Below are 24,991 nucleotides of genomic sequence, written 5' to 3' on the forward strand. Positions count from 1 at the left end.
TTTAATTTCTGTTTAAAAATACCTACGGGAATCAAGGAATAAAAAAGTTCCTTTTTCTAAGTATGCTTAAGCTATCATAATACTGATCACACTGGAGCACTTTATAATATCAAACTTTATTGCTCAAAACTAATTGTCTGAAAAATACACATGTAGTACTCAAAAGACCAAACACATAGGATTATATGATTGTGCAGAAAAAAAGCAAGCAGAGGCTCAGTGAAAATGAGGCTTTATAGTTGTACCAATTTAGCACTGGCATCAAGCAACTGCACCCAACACGATCCATACAGCAACCATTGTTACCTACTTGGGCAATAAGAATGAATTTTGTTTTTTCACTTTCTCAGATACACATCAGAATACTGTAACTGATCATTTTATTTGGTTAACAACAGCATGGCTTCTTGCATTTCACATTTCTTCCCACGGAAAGTTAGGAGGCTATCACTTCCTGAATTTTGCTCCAGAACCAAAGTACAGTCTAGAGAATTAATAAGATAATCATGATGCTTTTAAATACTTGGATGTTACAAATATTTGTATAAAGCCTAACAGCATCACAGGAAAGTGGAAGTTTACATACAACAGTTAAGTTTATGCATAATAGTCTTTCCAAACTTCTGAGTACCCAACTACTTCATCAGTTTTGTTTAATAAATACGTAAGGAAAAGCTGGATGACTGGTGTTTAAATAGGTAGCATCTGACTATTCACTGGAAGTCACAGTAAGTTTTCCATCAGTACCATAAAGATTTGAATGCACACTAATTTAATCCTTAAAGTCAATATACCACACTTTTGTCGAGAAGCACATAATATGCAAAGCAAAAACTGTCTAATTCCCAAAGGATGGAACGGTTCTTAAAAATACACTCCATCCCTATAAAAATACCCATCCTCCTCTGGATATAGAAGGGATAAATAACAAATATCAGTGACAAAAGCAGCAGTTGTTTTATGCATTCATACAATCAAGATCTAAACCTTTACAGCCGATTACCTAGAAAACACACAAGAGTTACAAGACAAGTTTAGGATACATCTTGAATCACACTGTAAGTGTTCATGCAGAAGCTGAAGTTAATGCAATGATCTATCCTCTATCACAGCAGCTCGTGCTTATGTGCAAATGCAAGACTGTTACACTCCAAACAATAGTAAACATTAAAACACAAGAATACTTCACAATGACATAAACAGCAGTTAAGTTGTTTGTTCCAGCAGTTATTGCGCTATTTTCTGGACATCTCTCCAGTTAAAGGCTGCAGCAAGGTCTAATACCATCTTTTTTTGTTTGTTTTTGTTTAGAATGCATAATATACGTTCTAGGCTTTGGTTCACAATGAAATCTCTGGATGTTTTAATTAAGGGCAATGGTCACCTTGTGATTCTGATAGTGGCAGACTGAGGTAATACAGCAATCCTCTTAAAAAGAATGAAAACAAATTTGTAAGCGAGGCATCTCTGGATATTCTGCAGGTGACCTGCAAATGCATTGACATTCTGATTTCAGAAAAATAAGATCTACAAGGGTGATTTGTCTTTTACAGTGCCATCCAAGTACAGATTTTTCTGCTGAAAACACATAAGCTGAAGTAAAACCTACCTAAAGGAGTAATACATTTAGGCATAGAAGATAAAAGCCCTGTCTTTATGAAAACAAAACAAAATCAGAAAAACAACAAAAAGAGAGACAAACAGTAATCACTGCTTGTCACTACTGCACCAATATTATATACCCTTCAAAAGATGGAGATTTATTAAAGCTATACAAAAAAAAGCAGAGGCAGTGTTTTTTTTGTGGTTTTGTTTTTTTTTTTTTTTTTTTTTTTTAGATAGGCCACTTCTTTAAATTATAGTTTATGTATAGTCTTCCAACTACCCGTATCCTGTTGTAACAGGATTACAACTCGTGGAACTGAAAAGCTAAATATAATAATAAAAAAATGGGTGAATTCATATTTGCAGAGACCTCTGAGCATATCACTCAAACACAGAAACAGGTAAGACTCCAAGACTCCTCCTGTTTAACCTCAAACATTTTATGCAACATATTAGAGAACAGTAGTTTGAGATATAAATTAAAATCCACATATTTCCAAAATAACGGGTGATATTAAAAGGAGGTCTTACAATACTGATGCCAATATTGTTAAAATCCAGTAGGCACTAAATTCATTATACTGCAGCACTCTATATGTAACATGGTAAAAAAACCCAACCAAAAACCCAACCAACCAAACAGGAACCCCCCCCTCCTCGAGCCCCCAGATCACTGTCCAGGTAAGTACCAGGAGCTGCAGCAATTACAAAGAACTGACCTCTTTCGCTCCTACAGGAGTAGGAGTGTAAAATATAGCAGTACAACTCTCGGATAAATCATTGAAGCCCTGCCACCAGCTTGGTTTTGACTCTCTTCCTCAAAAACAAACAAAAGAACCCACAAAAATGGTTCTAAGAGAAGACTTACTGCAAACACCCAGTAAAGAACCCCATACAAAGAACAAAATCCACAAAGCAGTGCTTTCACTACAGCCAAAACTATTCCTTCTGTGCTTAATTTAATAAAGCCTCAGATGACATAATGAGTACTGCCTGTTTTCTAAGATTGTATTTTATAATAGTTGCATATTTGTGATTTTCTTCTTTATCAGTATAACCTGTTATGGTCTCATTCTACTCATTACTCTATGTCATATTCCAAATCTACATTCTAATTTTCATTGCAGAAGTTACACTTTTTCTTTAAAAACTAAAAATGTAATTAAAAGAGTAAAAACAAAAACTTCTTACAAAACCTAAATTGCTGCAGTTATTTCAGATTTCTAAGGGTTGTGTTGTGTTTGGTTTTTTTTTTTTTTTTTTTTTTTTTAATTCTTTGCTTTTATCCTGCAAGTTAATTAAGACTTAATTGATCAAGTCAGATGTATTCTGACTCCACACAAATGAGAAATTGTTTTATTGCTGGGAGAAGGGAGTGGAAGGTCTTTAGACACATCATTGGCAAAATATTTTTAGACTGTCAACCACCATCAGCTGCGTTTTGGCTCCAAGCTTTGAAAACAGCCTTTCAAATTACAGTTTTTATTTTAAGCAAATAAATAGGGCCGTATTTTCCCCTTTCAACTGATCTGTAAACTAACATAGGCTCTTTTCAATTAAAGTAAAACCCAATAATTTTCGATATCCAGCCTGTTGCTCTTAACACTACCAGGTATACTTGTTCTTTTCAAGTAATAAAAAAATCTGCATACTGTGATCTTGAATAACTAAGCCTGGCAGGAGACAAAAAACAGAACATAAAGAAACAGCATTACTGGCCTAATCCTATGGCATTAGGAACATTGCTCATCAGTTTCATGTATTTGTCACCAAAGTGTCTTATCAGTGCATATTATTATGTGCTGAAATGCAACAAAACTTTTCACAAAAATAGTTTTAGGCATGTTCATACAAGAAGGTGTACATATATTTCTTTTATATATACATATATATGAATGTGTATATATATATAATATCAGCTTCAACCTGTACATAGATATTCTGAATTTCATCCTTAAAACACATCCATTTCAAACAACATGGATGGCTTTCTAGAAAAAAGTGCTTGATTGATTTTATCCTGTGTGAACATGCCTGTCCTCTGTGCATTTGCCCAAGTAGAGATCTTTATGATCAATCCTTTAAACGTACATATCTCAGAGGTATTAAAAAAAAAAAAAAAAAAGAAAAAAAAAAAAGAAAAAAAGAGAATAGGAAAAAGTAATATTGCCCTGATGATGCAAAAAGAACAATGCATAACTGAAGCAGCTTGGATTTTAAAAGTTATCTTGCATTCTGCAGCAAACAATTTTTAAATAATTGTTGAAAATCTAGTTCCTCCATTTGTGTTATTGCTCCCCACTTGTAAATTTTCTCATTACACATCAACAGTACAGAGAGGTTCACTACCAGGCTGAGCCGATTCCACTATTGTCATCTTGGGTTTCTTTCGTGTTTCCTCCTAAAAGAATATGAAACAAACCCCACCACACAGTCATAAAGAGAATATAATAATAAAACACTTGTTTTAAAATTTTGAACAATTTTAGCCAAACTGGTGTCAATCGTTGTGAAAGGCTAACTTGTTCTAATGTTAAAAATAAATTACTGAAGCGGGTAAAATTAAGTTATAAAGCCAATTTAAAACAGAGGATGAAGATCTCTCTAAAAGTAGCTCCCCCACCAAAAATCAAGTTTTGAACAGCTCTCTATGTAAGATACTGTATAAAAACAAGCAAAAATTCTGATCATTGCTAAGTCTGACCCATGGCATTCTTCCTGTTTGTAAATACAAAAGAGCATATACTCACTCTTTCTTGTGCCAGTTTTTTCATTTCTTCCTGTAACTTGTTCAGGATGTGCAGATTTGGCTTGTTCTTTTTGGCATACTGCTGAAGTTCTATCACACTTTTATCAGAGGTTTCCTATTCAACAGAACCATAAGCAACAACAGATGAGCTGCTTTGATGGAAAAAAGTGGAGCAGAAATTTAATCTGTGATAGTTGTACTTCCTTAAGTAATAACATATATTTCCATGAGTGAGTTAAATATTAAATAGACTATATAATTTTGACCTGAAAGATGCAAGATTAATGCATTATTGTCAATGGAAGCACTCATCTTATGTTTTGGCAATAGCAAGGTATGAGAATCAATTCAGAAGAATTGAGAACTGCTCATCAAATGCATACTGCCTTTACCATGATAGGGAACAACACTATTACGCCAAAACAGTTATCATTAAAGCTTTGTTGTAACTAAATTTAAAAACCCAGAAAAATGCAAAAGCAAAAATACAATCACAAGGTAGGTTACAATCAAACAAAATCATGTTCACCTGTTTAACCATCTTGCTACTCTCTCTACCATACATACGCAAAAGAGAGCCCCAATTTTTCACATGTGGATGCAGTAGCTGTAGGATTTTCTGAGAAGCTAATTGTTTCCCCACTCTCTTATTTTTGCCTGTAAAAATAATCATGAGAATGCGTCAATACTGGCACGTTACGTAATTAGATGAACACTAATGTTTACTTGTGTTATTCAAAACTGAGATGCCAGAGAAGAGTAGAATAAGCACGTAACAAGCTAGACAGCTGAACAAGCACCTACAAAATGGACAACAAATGAGAACAGGAAAAAAGGAAGGTATTACCAAAGGTCACACTAAGTACTGTACTTACACCAGCCTCGCACTGTGTGCTTGCCACAAGTCATGACATATTCACTCTTCTGATTTTTACCAGGAATCACTTCAAACTTTATGGATGTATCACCCATTCCATGGTTTCTTAAGCACAAACAAAATCAATATCATATACTAAGTAAAATTACAAACAACTGAAGTGGTTGCCCTTATCTTTGACAGTCATTGCAATGGAATTAGATACTTTAATAACAAATTTTAAGACACTTATTAATAAAGAGTTCTTTTTTAGATCAGTAACTTGACTTGAATGGAAAGGCAAGCCTGTATAAATGAAAAACAAATATATTTGTATGTCCCACAACTAAAACCTAATCTCAGAAGACAAGAGGCATAAACAGCAAATATGAATTAAAGGAAGATACAACATTAAACAGTTCAGTCCACACCACATCTCTTACAGCCACAGTGGGTGCAGTAAGCTTGGCCAGCCCACAAACGTCCAAGTTACTGACAAACACTGTGGGTACCAGCAACCAAGCAAACAATGTGCCCCAACCCAAACACCTGTACACAACAGAATTTGCTCCTTATTCTGCAGCCTTACCTTTTAAGGCACTCATGGAGAATCTGATATGGAGACAAGAGTCCAGCTTTACTGGTGAGTTCATATACCCGTGAGTCCTCAATACTGATATGGTTAAAATACTACGAAGGAATTGAAAAGAGTTATTGTGCTTTTGTGCAAATAAGACCTTAACCCTCATTTCTCCTTTGCAACACTAAACAAATTCTGTTACTCTGTGCTTAATACTTAAAGTATTTTTAAATCCATAATGGAGGTATTTACCAACATCATTAAAACTGCCACACCTAATCATATATTTGCAGACAGAAATTTAAATAATTCTTTTAACTCCAACTTTACATTATACAAGTTGGACAGAAAAACGACAATCTTATAAATTCTTTATCATCCTTTCTCCCTCAGGACAAGATTATTTTATTTGTTTTAACTTCATTATGAAATTCTACTTACCAAAATGCTGTGATTTAATAAAAGAAAACGTAACAGCTATTGGAACGTTTTCTATTTTATTTTAAAATAATGGAAAAAATTGTCTGCATTTTCTTAACGACCATTTCAATAGTGTAGGACATACAATACAATTTTAAGTTAAAGCAAGTGTACAAACAACTCATTCTATATATTACACTTTCTAAAATGAAACCATTCCTTTCAGGTCAATCACTGATTTTTCCTTTACTCCTTACTGATGGTCTGTTACATGCTGAATTGAAAGTGAACATATCACTGATGAACTAGCTATTTAATATTTCCAATACCTGAAAATACAGCACACGCTCTCCACTTAAAACTTTTCCTTTGATTTTCCCAAATGTTGCTGCTTAAAGTCTGAAATTTGAGCTGTCTGATCTGGCAATAAGTAGCTTTCATAGCTAAGTAAAAATGTCTCAGAAGCATAGGCACTTTTAGTTCTTACTTGGTCTTCTGAGATGATCACACAAAACCAGACAGCATCTAGCTCTGAACTTTTCAAGGCATCAACCAGAGGATTCTGGAAGCCAGGACAGTACAGGCAGTACAATGTCTTGGAACATTTCAGGTCTTCAGTAAGTGACCTGATATTTCAACAAGGGGCTAGTTCTTTGCATCACAGTACATTTTCTGATCAGTTCCAACAGAACAAAAAGGGTTTTCATTGCTGTAGATCTTGCTATAAATGAAGAATTTCACATTTCCATCTGACTGAGAAAACAATGTTATGAATTTTCATTAATATTTCTGACATTGAAGGTGTAATATTTTTAAAAACAGACTCCAATGACAGTCGGCAAGGAAGAGTTCAGTACCTCAAGTTCTTCACTGTCTTTGGGCTTCTCCTCAGAGGTCTGCTTAACAAAGTCGGGAATAAGGATTTCCAGTGTAGCTCGAGCTGCAGAAAATGATTAAACATCTTGGTAATGTTTACCTTAAACAATGATTGTAAAGAAAAACAGCAGAATGAAGAAGCACTCTTTAAGCAAGCCTCACATCTCCCCTTGAAACATCCACTCATATAAGAACACAACTTCACAGTCAAAACAGGCATCATCTTTTTGTAAGAAGCATATTCACTTGCACTTTTTAAGGAAAAAAAAAAAAAATTCTACTTGTTCAAGTTGATGATGAAAGTCTCACAACTACTTAAATTAAGAAGAAACTGCTTTTTGCAAATGCCTATGAAAGGAAAAAAAAATTATCATCAAGCCTCATTTTAAAAGTGACGTAGAACTCTTAGGACCCAAAATTAAAGAGTTATCATCAGCCCTTAGTTGTTACAGCTGAACCCTAGTACTGTATCACTAGGGCACACAGAACCCTAGTATTGCACAAAAAGCACACCCAGAATTTGCCTAAATTTTCAAAGCAAAATACCTTTTTTTCATGCACAAATAATTATGGGCTGGCTTTTGGTGATTTAGCTACACTGACTTATTTCACAAGTGCAGGAAGTACCACAGGTACATTATACATCTTTAAATTTTGATAAGTTATTTTTTCTTGATCAGACATTTAAACCTGGACATCAGTAAGAAGTTCTCACGTATCGGGGACATTCTCATTTAGATCTTCATCATTTACATATTTATTGCAGACTTACACTATTAGAACTAATTAATGAAGACAAGTACTTAGAAATCAATAATCACGTAGTTCAGTGCAATTGTTTTATTACCAGAAAGAGAACCAAAACAACGAAAAGCTTGAGGGATTTTTTTTGTTTTTAAAGAAGGGCAAAGATTCACATTTCGCTAAAACCCATACACCAGGTGTTTACATAGCAGGTGACAGTATAAATATAAAACCCCCAACATGTTCTTATTGGTTTGATCATTAGAGACAGACGGTCTTACAGCTACTCAGTATACATCAATAGTTTACATGTAAGTTAACATCTGAAGTTTCTTCATGGCTTTCTATCCCAGTACATTGTTGAACCTTGGGTTGTCAGAAAACCCTATGCAACAGTATTTATCACTTTTACCAAAAAGACACAAGTGTACCTTCTTTGACTATTAACAAAATGATTCCTACTTACTATTGCAAATATGTCATCTTCAAAGCAGAAATCAAAACAGATAAACAATTCAGCAGTTGGTATTAAAAAAGAAAAAATGTTACCAGCTTTATTCTTGGCAAGTTTTTTGCTGCTGGCAGTTCCTGCCCCATAAGTTACTCCATCAATAATCACTGAGGCTCCAAAAGGTTCACTTGGGTTCTCTAGAAATGGAGCAGGAAAGAAAAAGAAAGCTTTTCAGAACTCCCAGTGTAAAATACTCATTATGAACATGGAATACCACCACTATAAAGATTTGTTTTCTTCTTCATTTCAACTTCAAGAGGGATGGAAATTGTTTACTCTTCAGAAAGACTGAAAATTGCTTACTCCAGTATATAAAAACCAAAGAATTTTCCATTACCACTAGACTTACCACCATCTTCCAAAGTAAGGACTTTTACATTTTAAAAGATCCTTTGTGATCTGCCAGAATTCAAATGTTAATTCCAAAAATTTTGCATCACTAACGCAGTGTAAATACAAGAGCTATACATTCTGATATTGAAAATTCAGTTACAATATGTAATGCATATATAGGAATAATGTAATTCTGAATGATTATAGATTCCACACTGAACTAAGATGCCCAACTTGTAATTCCTTGGATGCTGACTGCAGGACTTAATCCTTTCAAGCCTGCTGTTGAAAAAGGTAAATTCCTTCCTTCTCTATAAGGTACCCAAAAAAAACCCAGCAAAAGCAAAAACGCAAGGAACGTATGGTATACCACTTCATAAAGCAATCTCAAATGCAGCTAGATAAAGCAATTTGACTGGAATTTACAGGAAAAAAAATCCAACATTAATTTGATTCCAGTTATAGTTGCCATATATGCAACATTTTTAGATTCTTGATTAAGCATCAAGTGCATTCCCCCACAATATTTATCTAAAATAAAATTCTCCCCAAGTTTTTTGTTTTTCTGAGAGCTAGCATCATTTACACAGTTGCAGTACAGCCTAACTCAGGAACTACCAAACCACCTCTTACACCACTGACACAGAATAAAATTAAAAGCTGTTTAAAAACACCAACAGATATCCACATAAATCCCACACTAATGATGGAACAACATAGTCTCAGTAACTCTTTTAAGTTACTTTTAGTTCAGCAGAGTGACGCTTCTATTTCTATTCTAATCCTAGAGGAAAATTAGTCAACATTCATGACAAATCAATTCCTACCAACTGCATGAACCTTTTGCAATCCGCACCTAACTAGTAATTTCTCCACTAATATTAACTATAATTTATTAGGGACCTTAGAGAATAGTCACATAGGACAAATAGCCTACATAGCCAATTCTCGTTTCCATTTAAATTTTTAGTATCAATTTATACATACAAAATTTCTCTGAGGATGACTGGATATAAATATGAGGCTCCATGACATAACAATCATAATTGAAGACCTACACATTTCTCTTCAGAAACTATTTGGGTTCAGTATTTAACTTTTTTTTTTTTTCCCAGGATTCCAATGATTCACTAAATCAATGCGTGTCTTACAGTTGGATTTTATGGACATCAATGACAAGAAAATTGAGCAAATATTAATTGTGCACAGTGAGCAAAACTGTAATTGCCTGTATTTCACTGATGCATCCTTTTAGATGCAAATGAGTTACTCAAATCCATTTTCACTTAGGCATAGTTTTCAAAGTGGAAACCTATACGGTTATTTTAAATGTAAGACTGCTCTTATCCTCAAAAGCCATCTTTAAGATACAGAAAATGTCTCCTAGCTAGAAGCTGACTCAAAACAGACTTTCAAGACATTCCCTAGGAAAAATGTCCATCTTTTTTTTTTTTTTTTTTTTTTTTTTTAAGATATCCAAGCATAATATAAGCCCTTCAAAACAGCATGTGGTCGATTAAAAAACTTAACAGACTTACCACATTCAAAGAAATTGTAAACAGGGCGAACCTTTAGGACTCGTTGCATATATTCATGCAGTATGCAAACTTCAGACTTCCCATTGGGATTAATGACAAATTCTGCAAAAAAAAGATGGGGGGAGGGGAAGACAGCTAAGTAGTGCCAGTCTTTAAAAGACAATTTCTACTACAAAGAAATAAATAAATGACAAATTACTTATCCACAGGATAAGTGCCCACAAAAATTAAATGCAATGCTGTTGAATCAGACATGGATAATTATGACCTCAAAGTCCATTTTCTCTGAAAAAGTATTGAGAAATAAGTCTGAGAAATTTCTATCAACAACTGGAAGTGCACTAATTACAAGTTAAGCAAATATTCTACGTTCAATGTTTGCAGTCCCATGGCCTCTGGACCTCTACACACAGCATTTTTGGCAGATAACATCAATTAGAAATCCTCTAATTTGCTCCTAAACACATGCTGTATCTCCCTTCTAACAACAGGCACATAGACTTCAAATCCACAAATCAGAGTCACTCCATTCCCCCCCCTCCCCGCAAAATCCTCTTTAGCAAGCCACAGATCAGGTCACTGTCCCCTTGCCCTGAACGTGCTGTTTTTATTTGAAAGGTCCTTTTTTTTTTTTTTTTTTTTTTTTTTTCCCCCCTGCAACAATATTGTTAGTGAAGAGCACAAACCCTGCCTTAGTGGGCACTACGGCAGTACGGGAGAGAAAGTTAAGAGTTAGATAGATAAAGTGCAAGTTAAGTCCTTAATTTAGATAGTTTCAGTGTGGCTCTAAACCTAGAATTTAAGATAGTGTATTAACTAAAAATTCAGCTGCACCTCCCTGTAACAGGGAATGGTCAACATGCAACTCATCAGCTTTAATTCTGCTAAAGAGAAGAAACCCAGAAACATGACAATGTACAAAACAAGAACAAAAAACAAGAACAAAACCCAAACCACAGGTCTATAGACATTTTAAATATCAGACTGCAGTTGAACAAACTATTATGGCTACACAGCCAACACAGATAAGAGCTAATTCCCCCAGCTTCTCATCAGACACGATATCCATTCCTCACACCACAGGACACAACTGCACACACAGTTCCTTCTTAACTGTATCCCTCAAACTGCTTAAAATTTTTATTTTTAATTGTAGGTTTTAATCTGCATCAATCTGGCATTTGTAACCAGTCCCCAATTTGGGACCAATTAGAACTGGTACAAAACTGAGAAGGCAGTAGCATTGAGTGACTAGGCATGACGGTTTTCAGCAACAACCAACAGTAACAAGTAGCTGAAGGTAGTAACCAGTTACCAGGACTGCAACCTGGAATAAAAATCCTTTCATTTAGGAATTATTTTTTCTAATAGGAAGTACATTTTGACAGTATTTTTCCTTTACTATTTAATATGATGGATCCAAGAATGCAGAATTCTAGAACAAGAAGAAAGTAGACTTATTAAAGGATTTTTTTCAGTCAAGCTTAGAACTGTAATTAGTCTTTGATATAGAATAATTGAACTACAGGTAGACAAACTAACCTTTCTTTGTAGGTGCATCTTGCACAGACAAGGTAATGAGTTTCTGATTGGCAGGCAGAATAGGCCGCTCAGATTCCGCCTGCTTCCGCTTCATTTCACGATTGAATTGCCGTCTCTCAGCCCAGGTTCTGAATTTTTTTACGGTAACTTGTTCAAAGTCAAAACGCTTTTCAAGATAGCGTCTAAAATCTTCCAGATCTAAGAAACACAAGCAAGTTACTCTCTCTACTTTGCCACTGAGCAAGCATTAAGTTCACTACTTCCACTGTTTTAAACATGTTATAAATTTTTTTTTTAGACTAGGAGCAAAAGTAACATAATCAAGGTTAAGACCCTATTTTATACTAACAAAACTAATTACAAGTTTTCCTGTTACTGGGTCAAATGCAAAACATTTGTGCAAACTGGAAACCAAAACAAGAGCATTTTATTCTGTCACTTAAATATTTTACTAAGCCCTAACCAGCATAATACCCAACACAATTTGTAACAAAAGCTAGTAAGTGTTCTACTTCATCACCTATTCACCTTCTCATTACCTGAAGCAAGGTATACAGTGAGTAACAGTAGTTAACGCTATTAGCCTCAGCTTCCTGAAGCCTAAACTGAGGATTGCTGCCTATTTATTAAACAGTGTACCATGAAACACTATATAATGATGCTCCGTAAGTATCTGCTGGCCTCTAAACAGAATTTAACACGTTCATTTTCACATACAGAGTACTAAAAGATTGCCCCCCTTGAAGTACAGCTGCTTCTCCTTTATAGGATATTTCTGCAGATACAATCAGCAAAAATAAAGAATAGCATCTGAAGATGTAAACAAACAAAAGCAAGCTGCTGGTATTGTTTCCTTCCACAAGGAATTCCAAATGCAAGTCACGCTTATACTTGATCACTCAGTATTTTTTTCAGTAATACAGAACAGATCCTATTTAAAGAGAGAGATAGACAGGTAAACTTCATGTAGAAAATAAGTGCTTACTGGTTTTAGTTTTGCTGCTAAATATTGATGATTTTTTCTTTTTTTTTTTTTTTTTTTTTTTTTTTTTTTTTAAATCTTTTGGCATGGTTTTGGGACTGAACAGGACACGTGTGATGACAAGGCCAAGTTTTGCATTTGAACACTACAGAGTTAAGTGGTAGCCTACAATCCATATCAGTATTCTAAGCAGCAGTAATTTACATGGATGGTACTCTCAGGTATGTAGCTGTGGTAAGTGGCACATGACCTTTCTGTCCAAGTTCCTCTGTAAGTTTGGCAGTGATTTTGGCGTGACTTCTTTAGGCAGCTTTTTGTGTAAAAGCTATCACGCTTGCATAAATAAAATAATGAAGCATCACACCTCTTTGCATGAGTGCAATTATATTTGCATGACTTACTCTGCTAAACTTGTGCAAATAAGCAAATTTAGTTTAACTGCACCATTTATCTTAAGAGATCATACTGAAAATGGATATAATTCAGCAAATATAGAGACTGCATAGAAAAGCTCCTTTAAATAAGTCACACAAACACACTTGACAACAGCAATTCATATGTACCCATTGACTTAATTGATTCTTAAACTGAGGTAAAGCCTACAGGACTAAACTTCCAAAATTTTCACATTTTTGTGTGCAAAACCTTTGCACGTGGACTCTCAAGCCTTCAGAAAAATTCTCCACTGAATGTTTCTCTTCCTGTTAAAATCAAAATTTATTTCTAATACTGGATCTATTTCTTCAGATCTCTGCATACAAAAAACCATGCAGAAAGACAACTGACCACTTGATCTCAGGCAAGATACTATTAAATTGCCAACTCTGGAATAAAGCATATGTATCCCAAATGACATTACCCCAACCCCAGCCAAGAAAAGACTCCACTTGCCATACATACCTACAGATTCATCTTTACATACTTCAACTTTGGCCTTAACTTGTCCTAAGGCTCCTTGTGCTGCATCTCCCCCTGAGGGGTCTTTGTCATCTAAAGGCCCAGAATCAGCAGCAGTAGAATCTGGTTCTTCTGTTTGGCAGTCCAGTTCTGAAGATTTATCTAGGTGCTTTACAGGTGATACTTCCCCATTTGGGGTTATGTCATTGTTTTGTTCCCTTTCCTCATTTTCCTTCATTTTTTTGTAATGCAAGCAGGGAATGCTACTAAGGGGAGGATCATGTTTCTGCAAATACAGAATAATGCAGAAGGTTTCAGTACCTCAAGGTCACCAAAAGCAAGAACAAAACTCAAAAATAAAAGATGTAATCAAGATAGAAGTTACTTTTATTTAGTCTAGGCTCAAGCTTCTCTTTGGTCAGCAATCTTACTCTACTCAAGATCTGAGTACATCTAATCCTACGGTATCTTGGCACTGTGTAACAGTGATACTAACCTTCAAAGTGCGTTTGCTGTTTTAGATCCAAACTATATTCTGTTCAATTACATGCAAATACTACATGCTTTCATAAAATCCATTGAGCTCCCTTGGGGTTTAAGCCCATGACATTAAATCCAATTTCTTCAGATTCCTTGGGTTCATGAACGTCACATGCTTACTTCTGTAAACGTGGACCATAAGCTGCAGCTCAGGCTAGTTTATAGCTACAAATAAATGATCTAAATATATTTCACAGTGGAATAAAACCAGCATTTTGCAGCCATATGCTAGAACAATGAAGGCACCAAATAAGACCATCTCATTAATTTTAACTGCCCAAACTCATTGCAAAAATAGAAAAACAAAACACCGCAAGAAAAATTTTATCATATTTTCAGAAACAGAGCAGTTTATTTTTCAAGTACCTTAATTCTAACACTGGAAAGAAGCCTGCTGAAGTAGAAAAATATTCAACTGTTTGCAAGAACATATCTAATTTTCAAATCTCAGTAAGTATTTAAGTAATTGACAGCTCTCACCCTTATGCTTCCTGTTCCCAAGAAATAAGGTCTAGACCAGGTAACAACTCTAGATTCTCTGTGCAGATATACAGGAATGCCCGAGTTATGGAATGTCATGATCCATCCATCTGGCAAAGGTTCTGTAGGAGGGCGGCCACGACCTTTAAAGCAAAGAGTGGCTTTAAACTTGGATAGACTGCTTAGAAGAACAGAAAAAGAATCAAGGTTTTTTATTTTTATTGCTTTTTCTGTCTCAAAGGATTAAATGAGACTGAAACAAGACTTTTGTAGAAAGATTTTGTTTTAATAAAAAGGCATATGCTTCTAACCCACATTAAATCCTGCAAAATTATAGATTCCATTATGTCTTCAACTGAAAAGCAATAGTAACACTAACTTTTATGCAGACTGATTTGTTCATTTCACCAGTGAATATTCTCTTCTCTTTAGTCTTTATGTATTTATATCATCACAAGCACCACTATATTTAATGGAAAAATCGTACTTGCTTTTGAAACAACTGAGTTTTCCATTAAAGTTTTTGCACTTGACACTCAGGGATAAATTTGCACTGAGACACCACTATACCAACAGAACCAAACAGCCAGCAATGAGTTAGGCTGTAAGCTAAGGCTCTCCTATCATATTTTTCAGCATAAGCACAACACAAACCAGGATCAAGTCTACAAACCTTTATACTTAAATACCTTAGCCATCAAGAATACTACTTCTTCCAGAAAACAAGACTGAAATTAGAGTACAATAAGCCAATATGAGGAATCACATAGCAAAAGAAACAATATTGCAGTAAAATGCTTATGCTCGCATTCAAGTTAATAATACACAGCCTCACTCCTTTCTATTCCAGAAATCAGAGAATGCTCTCACTCCTTTCTACATCAGAAATCAGACACCAGACTCATCTTAGCTGGGACCTTCCTGGCAATCCTGTGTTAGTATAAAATTTTGCAGGGAAAAACTGTTTGGTTTCTTATTTCAGAATATAGTGAACCTGTAAAATACTCCTCTACAGCAGGTTCCAATTTTAGTTCTACTTCAGACTATTTTCAGTTACATTCTTCTGGATTGGTTCACATTCTCAGCTCTTCTTTATTAGCAGTTTGTAACATTTACACAATGAAACTGGATAAATGTAAGCCACTGACCTTCCTAATGATTTTTTTTAACCTAGTATTGCATGCATAAAGGCTTCACATAGAGCAATTTCAACAACAGAAGTTATATAACTAAAGTAGGAAGAAGTCCACAATGACTACAAACAGTCTTCAGCTGTTTCACAGTACTGGAGACAAAAAAACAGACCATCCTTGTTCACCTCCCCATCACTGAGGTAACGTTCATAATTTTTCACAAATCCACACATTAAAATACAGTCACATTACATACAACAGAGAAAGACCAAAAGCACTCCCCAAAATCAACTTCACTGTTCAGGAACGTGAAAAATCATATCCTATAGTAAGAAGCCTTCAAAAAATAAAATTCTGTAACATACTAACTATTTCACAAGAACTGCTATCCTAAACTTTGCTTGCTGATATACTTTTGTTCTACAGACATAAGCCACACAAAATAAAGTTATAGATATTTAATGAACATTAACTTACTTTTAAGTACAGTTTTAATTTTGGTCATCATTGGCTGCACACTTGTTTCTCCATCAGACTGGTGATCACTTTCACCACCATATTTCTCATTTTCTAGTCTCCTTGTTTTGGGTGCTCGAAGACCCTCTTCCAGCAGAGCATCCACATCATTATCAAAGTCATCCTGAAAGAGACTTCATCAGACACTATCCTTCTGGGTCTACTAACTTCCCCTTCCCCTTGCAAAGAAAAAGTATACACAGAGAGAAACTAGAAATTTCCAATGATTCCAGTAAAAAGACTGAAAAATAAGAAAATAAGTTTTTGTAAGTCAGAACTGGTATTTTTCATGATAAAATGAGCTGCAATTGTGCAAGAAGCCTTTTAAGTGTTATTTTTAAACAAGACCATAGAAGCTGCCACACAACTTGGAAGTTTGACCAAGATAATTTACAAAAGTTTTCAGCCAATGTTCTGTCTCTGAAAATTCTGCATTTCTGACTCAAATACTGCACATTTCTAGATAAGACTGTTTCAGTGAACACCTTTGCATATTTTTTGCTAGCCACTTGGAAACCTCTTACCCACCAAAAACCTGTGGATTTACTTACCTCATATGAGTAATTCAAGGTTTCTTCATCCACTTTATCTCTTTGAACGATTGCTTTAGATGTGAACCCTCCTCCTTCTTCATCTATTTCCATCAAATTGTCGGTAAAATCTTCTAGCTCATCCAGAACTGCATATTCCACTCTCTTTTCCTGATCAATATCATTTTCATCATCCTTCTTGTCATCATTTTCACCCCCTATTCCTACAGCTTTACCATTACTACCACCAAAAGGACAAACATGCAAATCCCCATTGACATTATTAATACCAAAATCTGTATCTGCCTTATAATCCTGCTCAACTCCAGTGTACAGAACTTTCCTATCTTTGCTTTTGCAGCTTTCTGTAAAGCTAACACTAATCTTTACATCTTTAAGTAACTTAAGATCTGGGGTGAACTTTCGAACTGAAGGTGCATGACGAGCAGTTCTTGGGCTTTGGTCACTATTGTTAGGGTCTATTATAAGACGACTTTTGTAGCAGGCAGATCCCTTTGTGAGAAGCTGTGTTCTGCAGATACTGTGCGTGTCCCCAGCAGGGGTATCTGACTGTCCATCACCACCAGAGCCAACGTCCATTACCTCTGCGTCACTGGACGTTTGCAGGGGAGGTGGTGGAGGCTGTTCATTAGGCGGCAGAGGTGGGGGACAAGTATGATTCTCCACATTCATTTCTCTTGCAGGTTCTTTAGGGAGGGGTGGTACATTTTCATATTTCTCCATTTTTAAAACTACTGTTTAAAAAAAAGAAAGCTTTAATAAATGTTTATATCTATATTCCTAACATGCATGAGTCCATCAGGATTGGTTTATCATGTTCTATTCAATATGCAACACTGATGATTCAGTTAAGCTGACTACATTGTTCTTTTCATTAATGTAGACAGCTTTCAGAATCACTGTCTCAATTATTGGAAATCACAATGCATTCAGCTTAAATAGCTGAAGACTAAGACTGCATCTTCATTGGACAAGCAGGTCTCCCTTTCTTCCTTCAACCTACAAGAAGAAAAAAAAAAAAAAAAAAAAAAAAAAAGATATTTGTCACAGAAAAAAAATGGAAATAGCACCCCAGGCAAAAAGAAAAAATGTCACTCCTTCCAGCATAAATTTCAAGTAGAAGTAAGAGTGACATTTTTACAGTGAAAAAAGCAGAGTATCTTGATACCATTTTGAATGAGGCTGAAATTAGATTGTTTTTACTGCTTGATCTGTACACCAGCACAAGAATTTGCTAACACATAGCTGCCTGTGTAATTTGTTGACTATCTCTGCTTGGTTAGCAGGCAGGGCATTAAGCATGGCATTTGTAGGGACCAGACTAAAAACTGTGCATTTTGGGGGGATTCTCCCATTATTGAAAATAACCTGGTATTTGAGCCATACTTACCCACAGAGCAGAAAGGATAATGAGCTTACAGTTTAAGACAATCTGCAAAACCAACAAGATTTTAACAACTATGGTCTTACAAGACACATGGCTTTTTGAAAGTTTAAGTTATTAGATATTTTTGAAATCCCACTGGAAGTTTTAACAGGAAATCTCATAATTTACTAAAAACTCACACAAAATTACTCTCTAGATAACGAGATATTAGACATTTGATCTTATATTCCATACTACCATGGGACTATATATTTGTTATATCTGAGGAAATCAGGTCCAGATACATAGCGTTAAAGTTCAAATTAATTCTGGAAGGCATTTAGAAGCCAATGTTTTAGGTAATTTAACCTGGCAAAAATATTCAATTGCTCTAGGAAATTTTACGGGGGGTGGGGCATGTGTGTTTTGAGTTTGTTTGTTTTTTACATTAAGTGGGTTCTTTCTACCATGTCTATGATGCCTTCTTCAATTATACTTTTGTCATCTGTGCAGGGCTATAAGCACCTGGGGAAAGGAAGCTTAATTTCTTACCTGCTATTTTGGTTTCTCCAAGTCCCTCCATGCCACCCCAAACTGGGCTTAAATCTTCCTACCAGCTAGAAATAAAGCAGCGTTACTCTGCCCAAGACAGCCAGCTGGCTGAATCTGCTCTTTTCAAAGTATTTCCAGGTAGTAGAGAAAGTCTACCCAAGTATTCTAGAAAGATAAGCTCTGAGTCCTTAGTGTCGCTGTATAACATTTGAAGGCAACAGGGCAGAATGTCTGGGTTGTCATGAGGGACTTAGAGAAGCCAAACATAATTCTCTAAGGTATCTCTGTGCCAGCCTGGACATAACAAACCAACAGCAATATCCAAACACCAACTGGGGCAAGGCAGGAAGCTGGGAATCGGGAGTTATAATGGGATCAATTAAAATTCAACAGCATACAGAAGCTACCTACCTGGAAGCTGGAAGAAAGCAAAGTACACAACAGAGCAAACTCTTTAGTGATTTGGCAATAAAGAAAGTTTTGCTGGGGAAGCAGAATAGTCCATACTTTGTGGTGTTTTGGGTTTTGGTGTTGTTTTTTTTTTTTTTTTTTTTAAATATACTCAAAACCGTGACACATTCAAGACACTGAGCTTGGCATGCATTGTAGAATTACTAAGGAAAAAGACTCCATTTTGATAACAGCTCTAAAATAATCCCATCTTCTCTGATACAAACATATTACCTTCCAGAACGAAAACCAGCTCATTCACCAGTAAGACAAGAAGTTCTATATATTTAAATCCATTGCATCCTACAAGATGATCATACAATCACCCGAGCGGTGATCAATTCCTTCTTCTTTCAACAGGTTCTGAAAACACCTAATGTTATACAGAACACCCCTAGATATATATTTGTCTAATAACCTTCCCCCTTCCTCTTCTTCAGATTAAAACAGAAAAAAAAATAATGGTGAACGACAAATTATTAAGTTCTTCAGAACAAATCATTAGTGTCTTCATTGTTAATTCTGAACAAAAGAATCAAAAGTCACAGTACAAGTTCAGTAACTCCTGGAAACTAAATGCCCAAGTAATCTAATTTTTCGACCTTAGAGTCTTTAGAAGACTCTTGAAAAGAGCAAACAGAAGTAATTTACACAGAAATGAAATACTGAAATTGGTAGTCTAGAATCTGAAAGAGCGCTACCGTCCCATATGATCCAGGAGCTACCTGGTGCAACTAAAAAGACTATTTTTGACAAATCATAAGACATGATCGTGAATGCAGTTTCCACATCCCTGATACATGTCCTGATCCTACGCTAAAAAGTATTTTAACACCAGCAACGTCAAACACAAGAAATTAATCTTCACCTGCCTAGGTTTGGTAGTTCACTGATACTATACCTCTGCTCTTTGCAGAAAAGGTGTCTTGTTATTCTATTCGAGCACTATTAACAATGAATTTCTTGTTGTCTTCCCCTTCTTGTTGGCCTTAAAATAATGAATAGCATACCTATCACTATACCAGGGATTGTCTACTGCTCAGTACACGTACTGTGACCAGAAAAACTACTAGACCAAGATGAGTTTAAACTAGCTTTTGCATTTCTAGCCATAAACCTGCCACATCCTGAGGGTAAGATAACAAGAGTCTGGCAGCTCTACAGTTACAGTGGGCTACAATACCTTCCTATAAGCTACAAAAAGCCAGGGAGCAGCAGAGTAACACAGGTCCAATTCCCATCTACTTTCTTGCCAACTGATGTTACAATATGCCTTTTATATCAGGGGCTGGGGAAAAAAAATAAAAAAAAATATCAAAACCACACAACAAAACCAGTAAGGATTTTCCCTTAGATAGCAGGTATTTTAAAAGAAAGACAGAAGGGATGAAACCTAAAAGGATGAGTTAGATGAGCCTGTAGGTTAAAAACAGCCAAAAGGAGCTTAGATCAAGGGAACCCAACCACCACATATAAAAACAGACTTAGCATACTAGATTATAAAATATTAGAATACAACATAAATTAGTCTGCCTACTGTCATCCTTAATTAACTTGCCCTGAAAGAACAGACTCTATTCTCCAAGGCTCCACCAAGTTCCATCGACAGTTTCCATAAGGACTCCTTAAAAATATATGGAAGACCACTGACAGCTGCAACAGCCAGTACAAAATACTGAAGGAACTCTGGATGAACTGCTGAAAATACGAATGCACAGTTCGTGTTCTGCAGATCACCAATACATGGAAATTTCACATTTTTAATTGCTTGCTCTTATTTTAGCAGATCATTTGAAGAAGTTTCATGTCACAAAGTAAACTCAGAGAAACAGATACATGGTAGACATCTAAATGTAATGTAGTAAACTGCACAGGTCCCAACAAAAGCAGTGTCTTGGCTTGGTTGTCTTACATATATTCTCTGAAGGCAGAAAGAAAAAAAAAACACCTACTACTCTGTTTAATAAGTACCACCACCCATTCCCACAATTAGAACAGAGGTGGGAAAAAGTACACAGAGAAAAGGGTATCTCTTTTCAAGACAGGAAAAAACAAGAATCTTAAAATTTGTAACCAGCACTGCCCAAACTCAAAGAGGAACTCCCTTCCCTGTATAGCATGTCAACAGTCTTACAAGTGAGTTCAATAAAGAACATGTTTTCTTCACGAATACCTGTGTCTGCAATCAGGAACAAGGAACAGCATACCACAGATTCTCTTTTCAAAAAATCACTTTTAGAAAGAAACTGGATTCTTTGTCAGAAACTGCTTACTTCACATTCAGTGGACCCTAAAAGGAAGAGTGGCTCAGAGCAAATTCTCCTTATTCGCTATCCAAATACAGTCCTCCTCCTCCTTCCAAATGGCAACTCCGCAGAGCAGAATTTATGAAGCATTGATCATACTTAAAGATCCACTCTGCTTTAACTCTTATCAAAGTAATTCCTCACTCACAATCATCTACCTTCTGTTTGTTATACCCGTTGCATCTTTTTGATACATACAGTCCTAAAAATAAGTTAATCCTATTTATTATCAACTGCTAAAAAAACCCCAAAACAAGGAGACTGAATGTATTTTCTTCAAATCAGAACAGGAAGTCTCAAAAGAAAAATATTCTGCAAGTTAACTACTACATACAGGAACTCGTTTCTCCCCATTATCACCTTTAGAATAAAAAAGATTCTGAAGGAAACAACCAGCTTGTGTAAGTCACCAAGGCAGTTTAAGAAAACACAGTCAGGGCCCAACCATAACATTATCAGTGGCAAATACAGACAAGGCTAAAGAACTTCTCTAGTTCATAAGACTTAATCCCATTTCAGAACAAACAGTTCATAGTTTTGGAAAGGCATCCTCAGAAATGGCAAAGCAACTGCTGCTTTTATAGCTTGACCAGTTTTCTGGCAGGTTTTAGATGGCTTCAATTAATCGTGTCAAACAGGAAACCATTTTTAAAAAAATCTGCAAATCAGAGCCTAGGAAGGAGAAAAAAAATATTCTTCCTTTCACATCTCAAATAGCTTCTTCCTTGTAAAGAAAAGCAACAGACATCAGGAACCAAACTCCCTTCTCATACTCTAAAAAAGCAAAATAATCCTAATAATCAAAAGGAACTGTCCAAAAGAACTAGTGACCTAACTCCTCATCCAGAATTAAAAATAAGAACGGTTAAGTTTAACTACCTAAACAGAAGGGAGAAGAGATACACTCACAACAGAAAAATTAAAGATCTAATTCCAACATCTCTAACTCACAACCTAAGGTAGTAAAGAAATTGAATGGGTTCACCCAGCAAGCCCTCAATCCGTTTATGAGAGAGTGATGCCTGGATGTTAGGGGGCCCACCCTCTCAGCGGGCAAACAGACTTAATATGCAGATAAACCTGAAGCCTAAGAAAAAGAGGTGCAAAAAGGAGAACTCTATTTTTCCAGCCAAAAAAGGAGAAGAAAGTTAGGAGAATAAACCTTTCAGAGACTGAACGAGATAATTTAGAGAAAGATGTAACTATTTCACTATTAATAGAAGGAACACGTGAAGAAGAATCCTGAGAGTTAGACAGACACACCACCTTATCTTCACCGTTCCAACGTACCAGAACTAAAAAAAGTGAACGGGCGTCCGCACACACGTTGGTGAAGGGCTGCCTTTTCTTCCTAATTTTGCACAAGAGACGAGACACGCTCTTCTCCCCTGTATAAACGGATGCGTCCAGCGGAAATCCTTCCTCTCACCTTCCCTTACCCTAAGACACACACACGTACCGTGAGACACGATGTGGCGTGCAAGCTCCTGCCAGAGCTGATACTCCCCGTCACCCCACTGACAAGGAGATGTGCGGAGTATTAGAAAGACATGGCGTTTCCTTTCCTTCTAATACCCTGAATGCAATTCTACGGCGGGAGCTAGTAGGGATGCGGCTGGGGGCGGGCGGGAAACATCACCACCTCCTCCCACCCCCCCAAAAAACCCCCCAAACCTAAACAAAACAAAACACCAGCTCTGAGGGAACGACGCTCCAGCCGGGGGCGGGGGGGGGGGGGAGCGCCGCTCGGCAACACCCGCCGGGTAGGGCAGCCCCCCGCCCCCTCGAGCGACAGGAGGTCAGTGCACTCGCCTCCCCTGCTCGGGGAAAGGCTCCTCACGGTTCCCTACCCGCGGCGCCGGCCCGGAGGCGGGAGGGGGGGGGCGCCCGATACAGGCGGCGAGGAGCGCGGCGGGCCGGGCGGCCCCCGCAGGCGCCGCGGCCTGTGGGGACGGAGGGGTTACTGCCCGCGCGGCGGCGATTGGGCCGCGCAGGTCCGCTCGTGCACGCCCTCCCCGCCGCCCCACAGAGTCAGCACCCACCTGAGCCATCCCCGGTGTCCCTGCCGCTCCTCCGCGAGTGGGGCGGGGGGGGGGACGACGCGTGGAGGGTGGGGGGCGAGCTCGGCCGCCTCACGAAAACCGTCCCCCGCTCCGCGCTGCTGCCGCCATCTTTAAACGCCTGCTCCGAGCCACTCCAGTCCCCGCAGGCGGGACTCCGCGCTCGCCGAGCCAATTGCGTTCCCAGCCTCTTCTGTCACGAATTTGAACTCTGGGTAGCCATTGGTAGATTCCCCGGCATGTTAACCCGGGCTGCCAATAGAGACGCGAAAGGCATACGCCCTCACAGTACCAGGCCAATGAGAGGGAGGCGGGGGCGGGACCGAAGCGGCAGGAGGGCGCGGCCGGCCATGACGGGGGGGAGCTGCGCCCGGCGGAGGGCGGGCTCCTTTGTCTGGGGGCCGGGGAAGCTGTCGCCGCGGGCGCCCAGCCACGGGGGAGGCCCCGAGCCGGTGGCGGCGGCGCCGCTGCCATCGCGCTGTCTCCAGGGTAGCCCAGCCGAGGGAAGGAATCCTCGGCAGCAGGGAGCGGTGCCGAAGGGGGTCGTTAAAGGCGGCCGCTGAGGGGAGGCGGGCGGGCGGAGAGGCTGAGGGCAGCCCCCGTGTCGCTGAGGCAGCGGCAGCGCCTTTTCCCCGGCGCCCACCGGCCCGTGACCCGCCCGGCCTTCGGGGCACGGCCTCTGGTTTCGTCGCGTCCCGACTAGATCCACGAAGGCGCCTTTCCCCGCCGCTGCAGGCGCGCCCGGCCTCTGCTGCGAGAGGCTAAGGCAGGGCCGGGGCTCTCGGAGACGGTGCCCAAGCTCTGAAGTAGACCCTGCCTGGGGCAGGCTCCGGGAACCACCCCCACGGTGGGTACTGCGTGAGGAAACGCAGCTGCGGGTGGCATACATGCGGTACAGCACGTACCAGCGTGGCTTCCTTGCACTACAGGGCAAGGGAGAATCGTCCACGGCAGGATTCTTACTTCATTCGTCTGTTGTGGTAGTGTGAGATTTGATAATCTATAGGCCAGCTGACTTTATGGTTTTTGTCCTTCCGCTTCAGCTGCTCCTACTTTAAATTGGAAAAAAATATAGCAGAAGCAAGGCATGTACAAGTTAATTGCCTTTTAGCAGAGCTGATGGAAGGACTGCTGAAGGCTTTTCCTCCCTACACTAGCTAGCTAAAAAAAACCCAAAAACCAACCAACCAAAAAAACCCCACCCAAAACCAAAACACAAGCCACTTTTCCCTGCAAACACCGCCTTGTATCTTTGAGCAGCACAACTACAGCATTACCCCTTTAAAACTGAGTTACTTAAAAAGGGCAAATCAAACTAGGACCATCTTTCATGCCATATGTACAAAGCAGTTCACAGAATAAGCCTGAAATCTGATTGTTTACACACAATTCCTAAATAATTGT

General features: G+C 38.0%; 1 protein-coding gene across 1 annotated transcript; it reads right to left on the reverse strand.

Moving 5' to 3' along the window:
* Positions 1–97: 97 nt before the first annotated feature.
* Positions 98–23,713, reverse strand: DGCR8 (DGCR8 microprocessor complex subunit). Its single transcript, XM_030025612.1, has 14 exons — positions 23,570–23,713; positions 16,854–17,852; positions 16,264–16,426; positions 14,654–14,796; positions 13,637–13,919; positions 11,755–11,952; positions 10,213–10,314; positions 8,380–8,478; positions 7,068–7,150; positions 5,800–5,900; positions 5,230–5,336; positions 4,884–5,011; positions 4,356–4,469; positions 98–4,006 (listed from the first exon to the last, which is right to left on the reverse strand). The coding sequence occupies exons 2-14, from the start codon at positions 17,574–17,576 to the stop codon at positions 3,923–3,925; spliced, it is 2,328 nt and encodes a 775-aa protein (XP_029881472.1). The 5' UTR covers positions 17,577–17,852; positions 23,570–23,713; the 3' UTR covers positions 98–3,922.
* Positions 23,714–24,991: the final 1,278 nt, after the last annotated feature.

This window comes from Aquila chrysaetos, chromosome 9, assembly GCF_900496995.4.
Source record: "Aquila chrysaetos chrysaetos chromosome 9, bAquChr1.4, whole genome shotgun sequence".
Lineage (NCBI taxonomy): Eukaryota > Metazoa > Chordata > Aves > Accipitriformes > Accipitridae > Aquila > Aquila chrysaetos.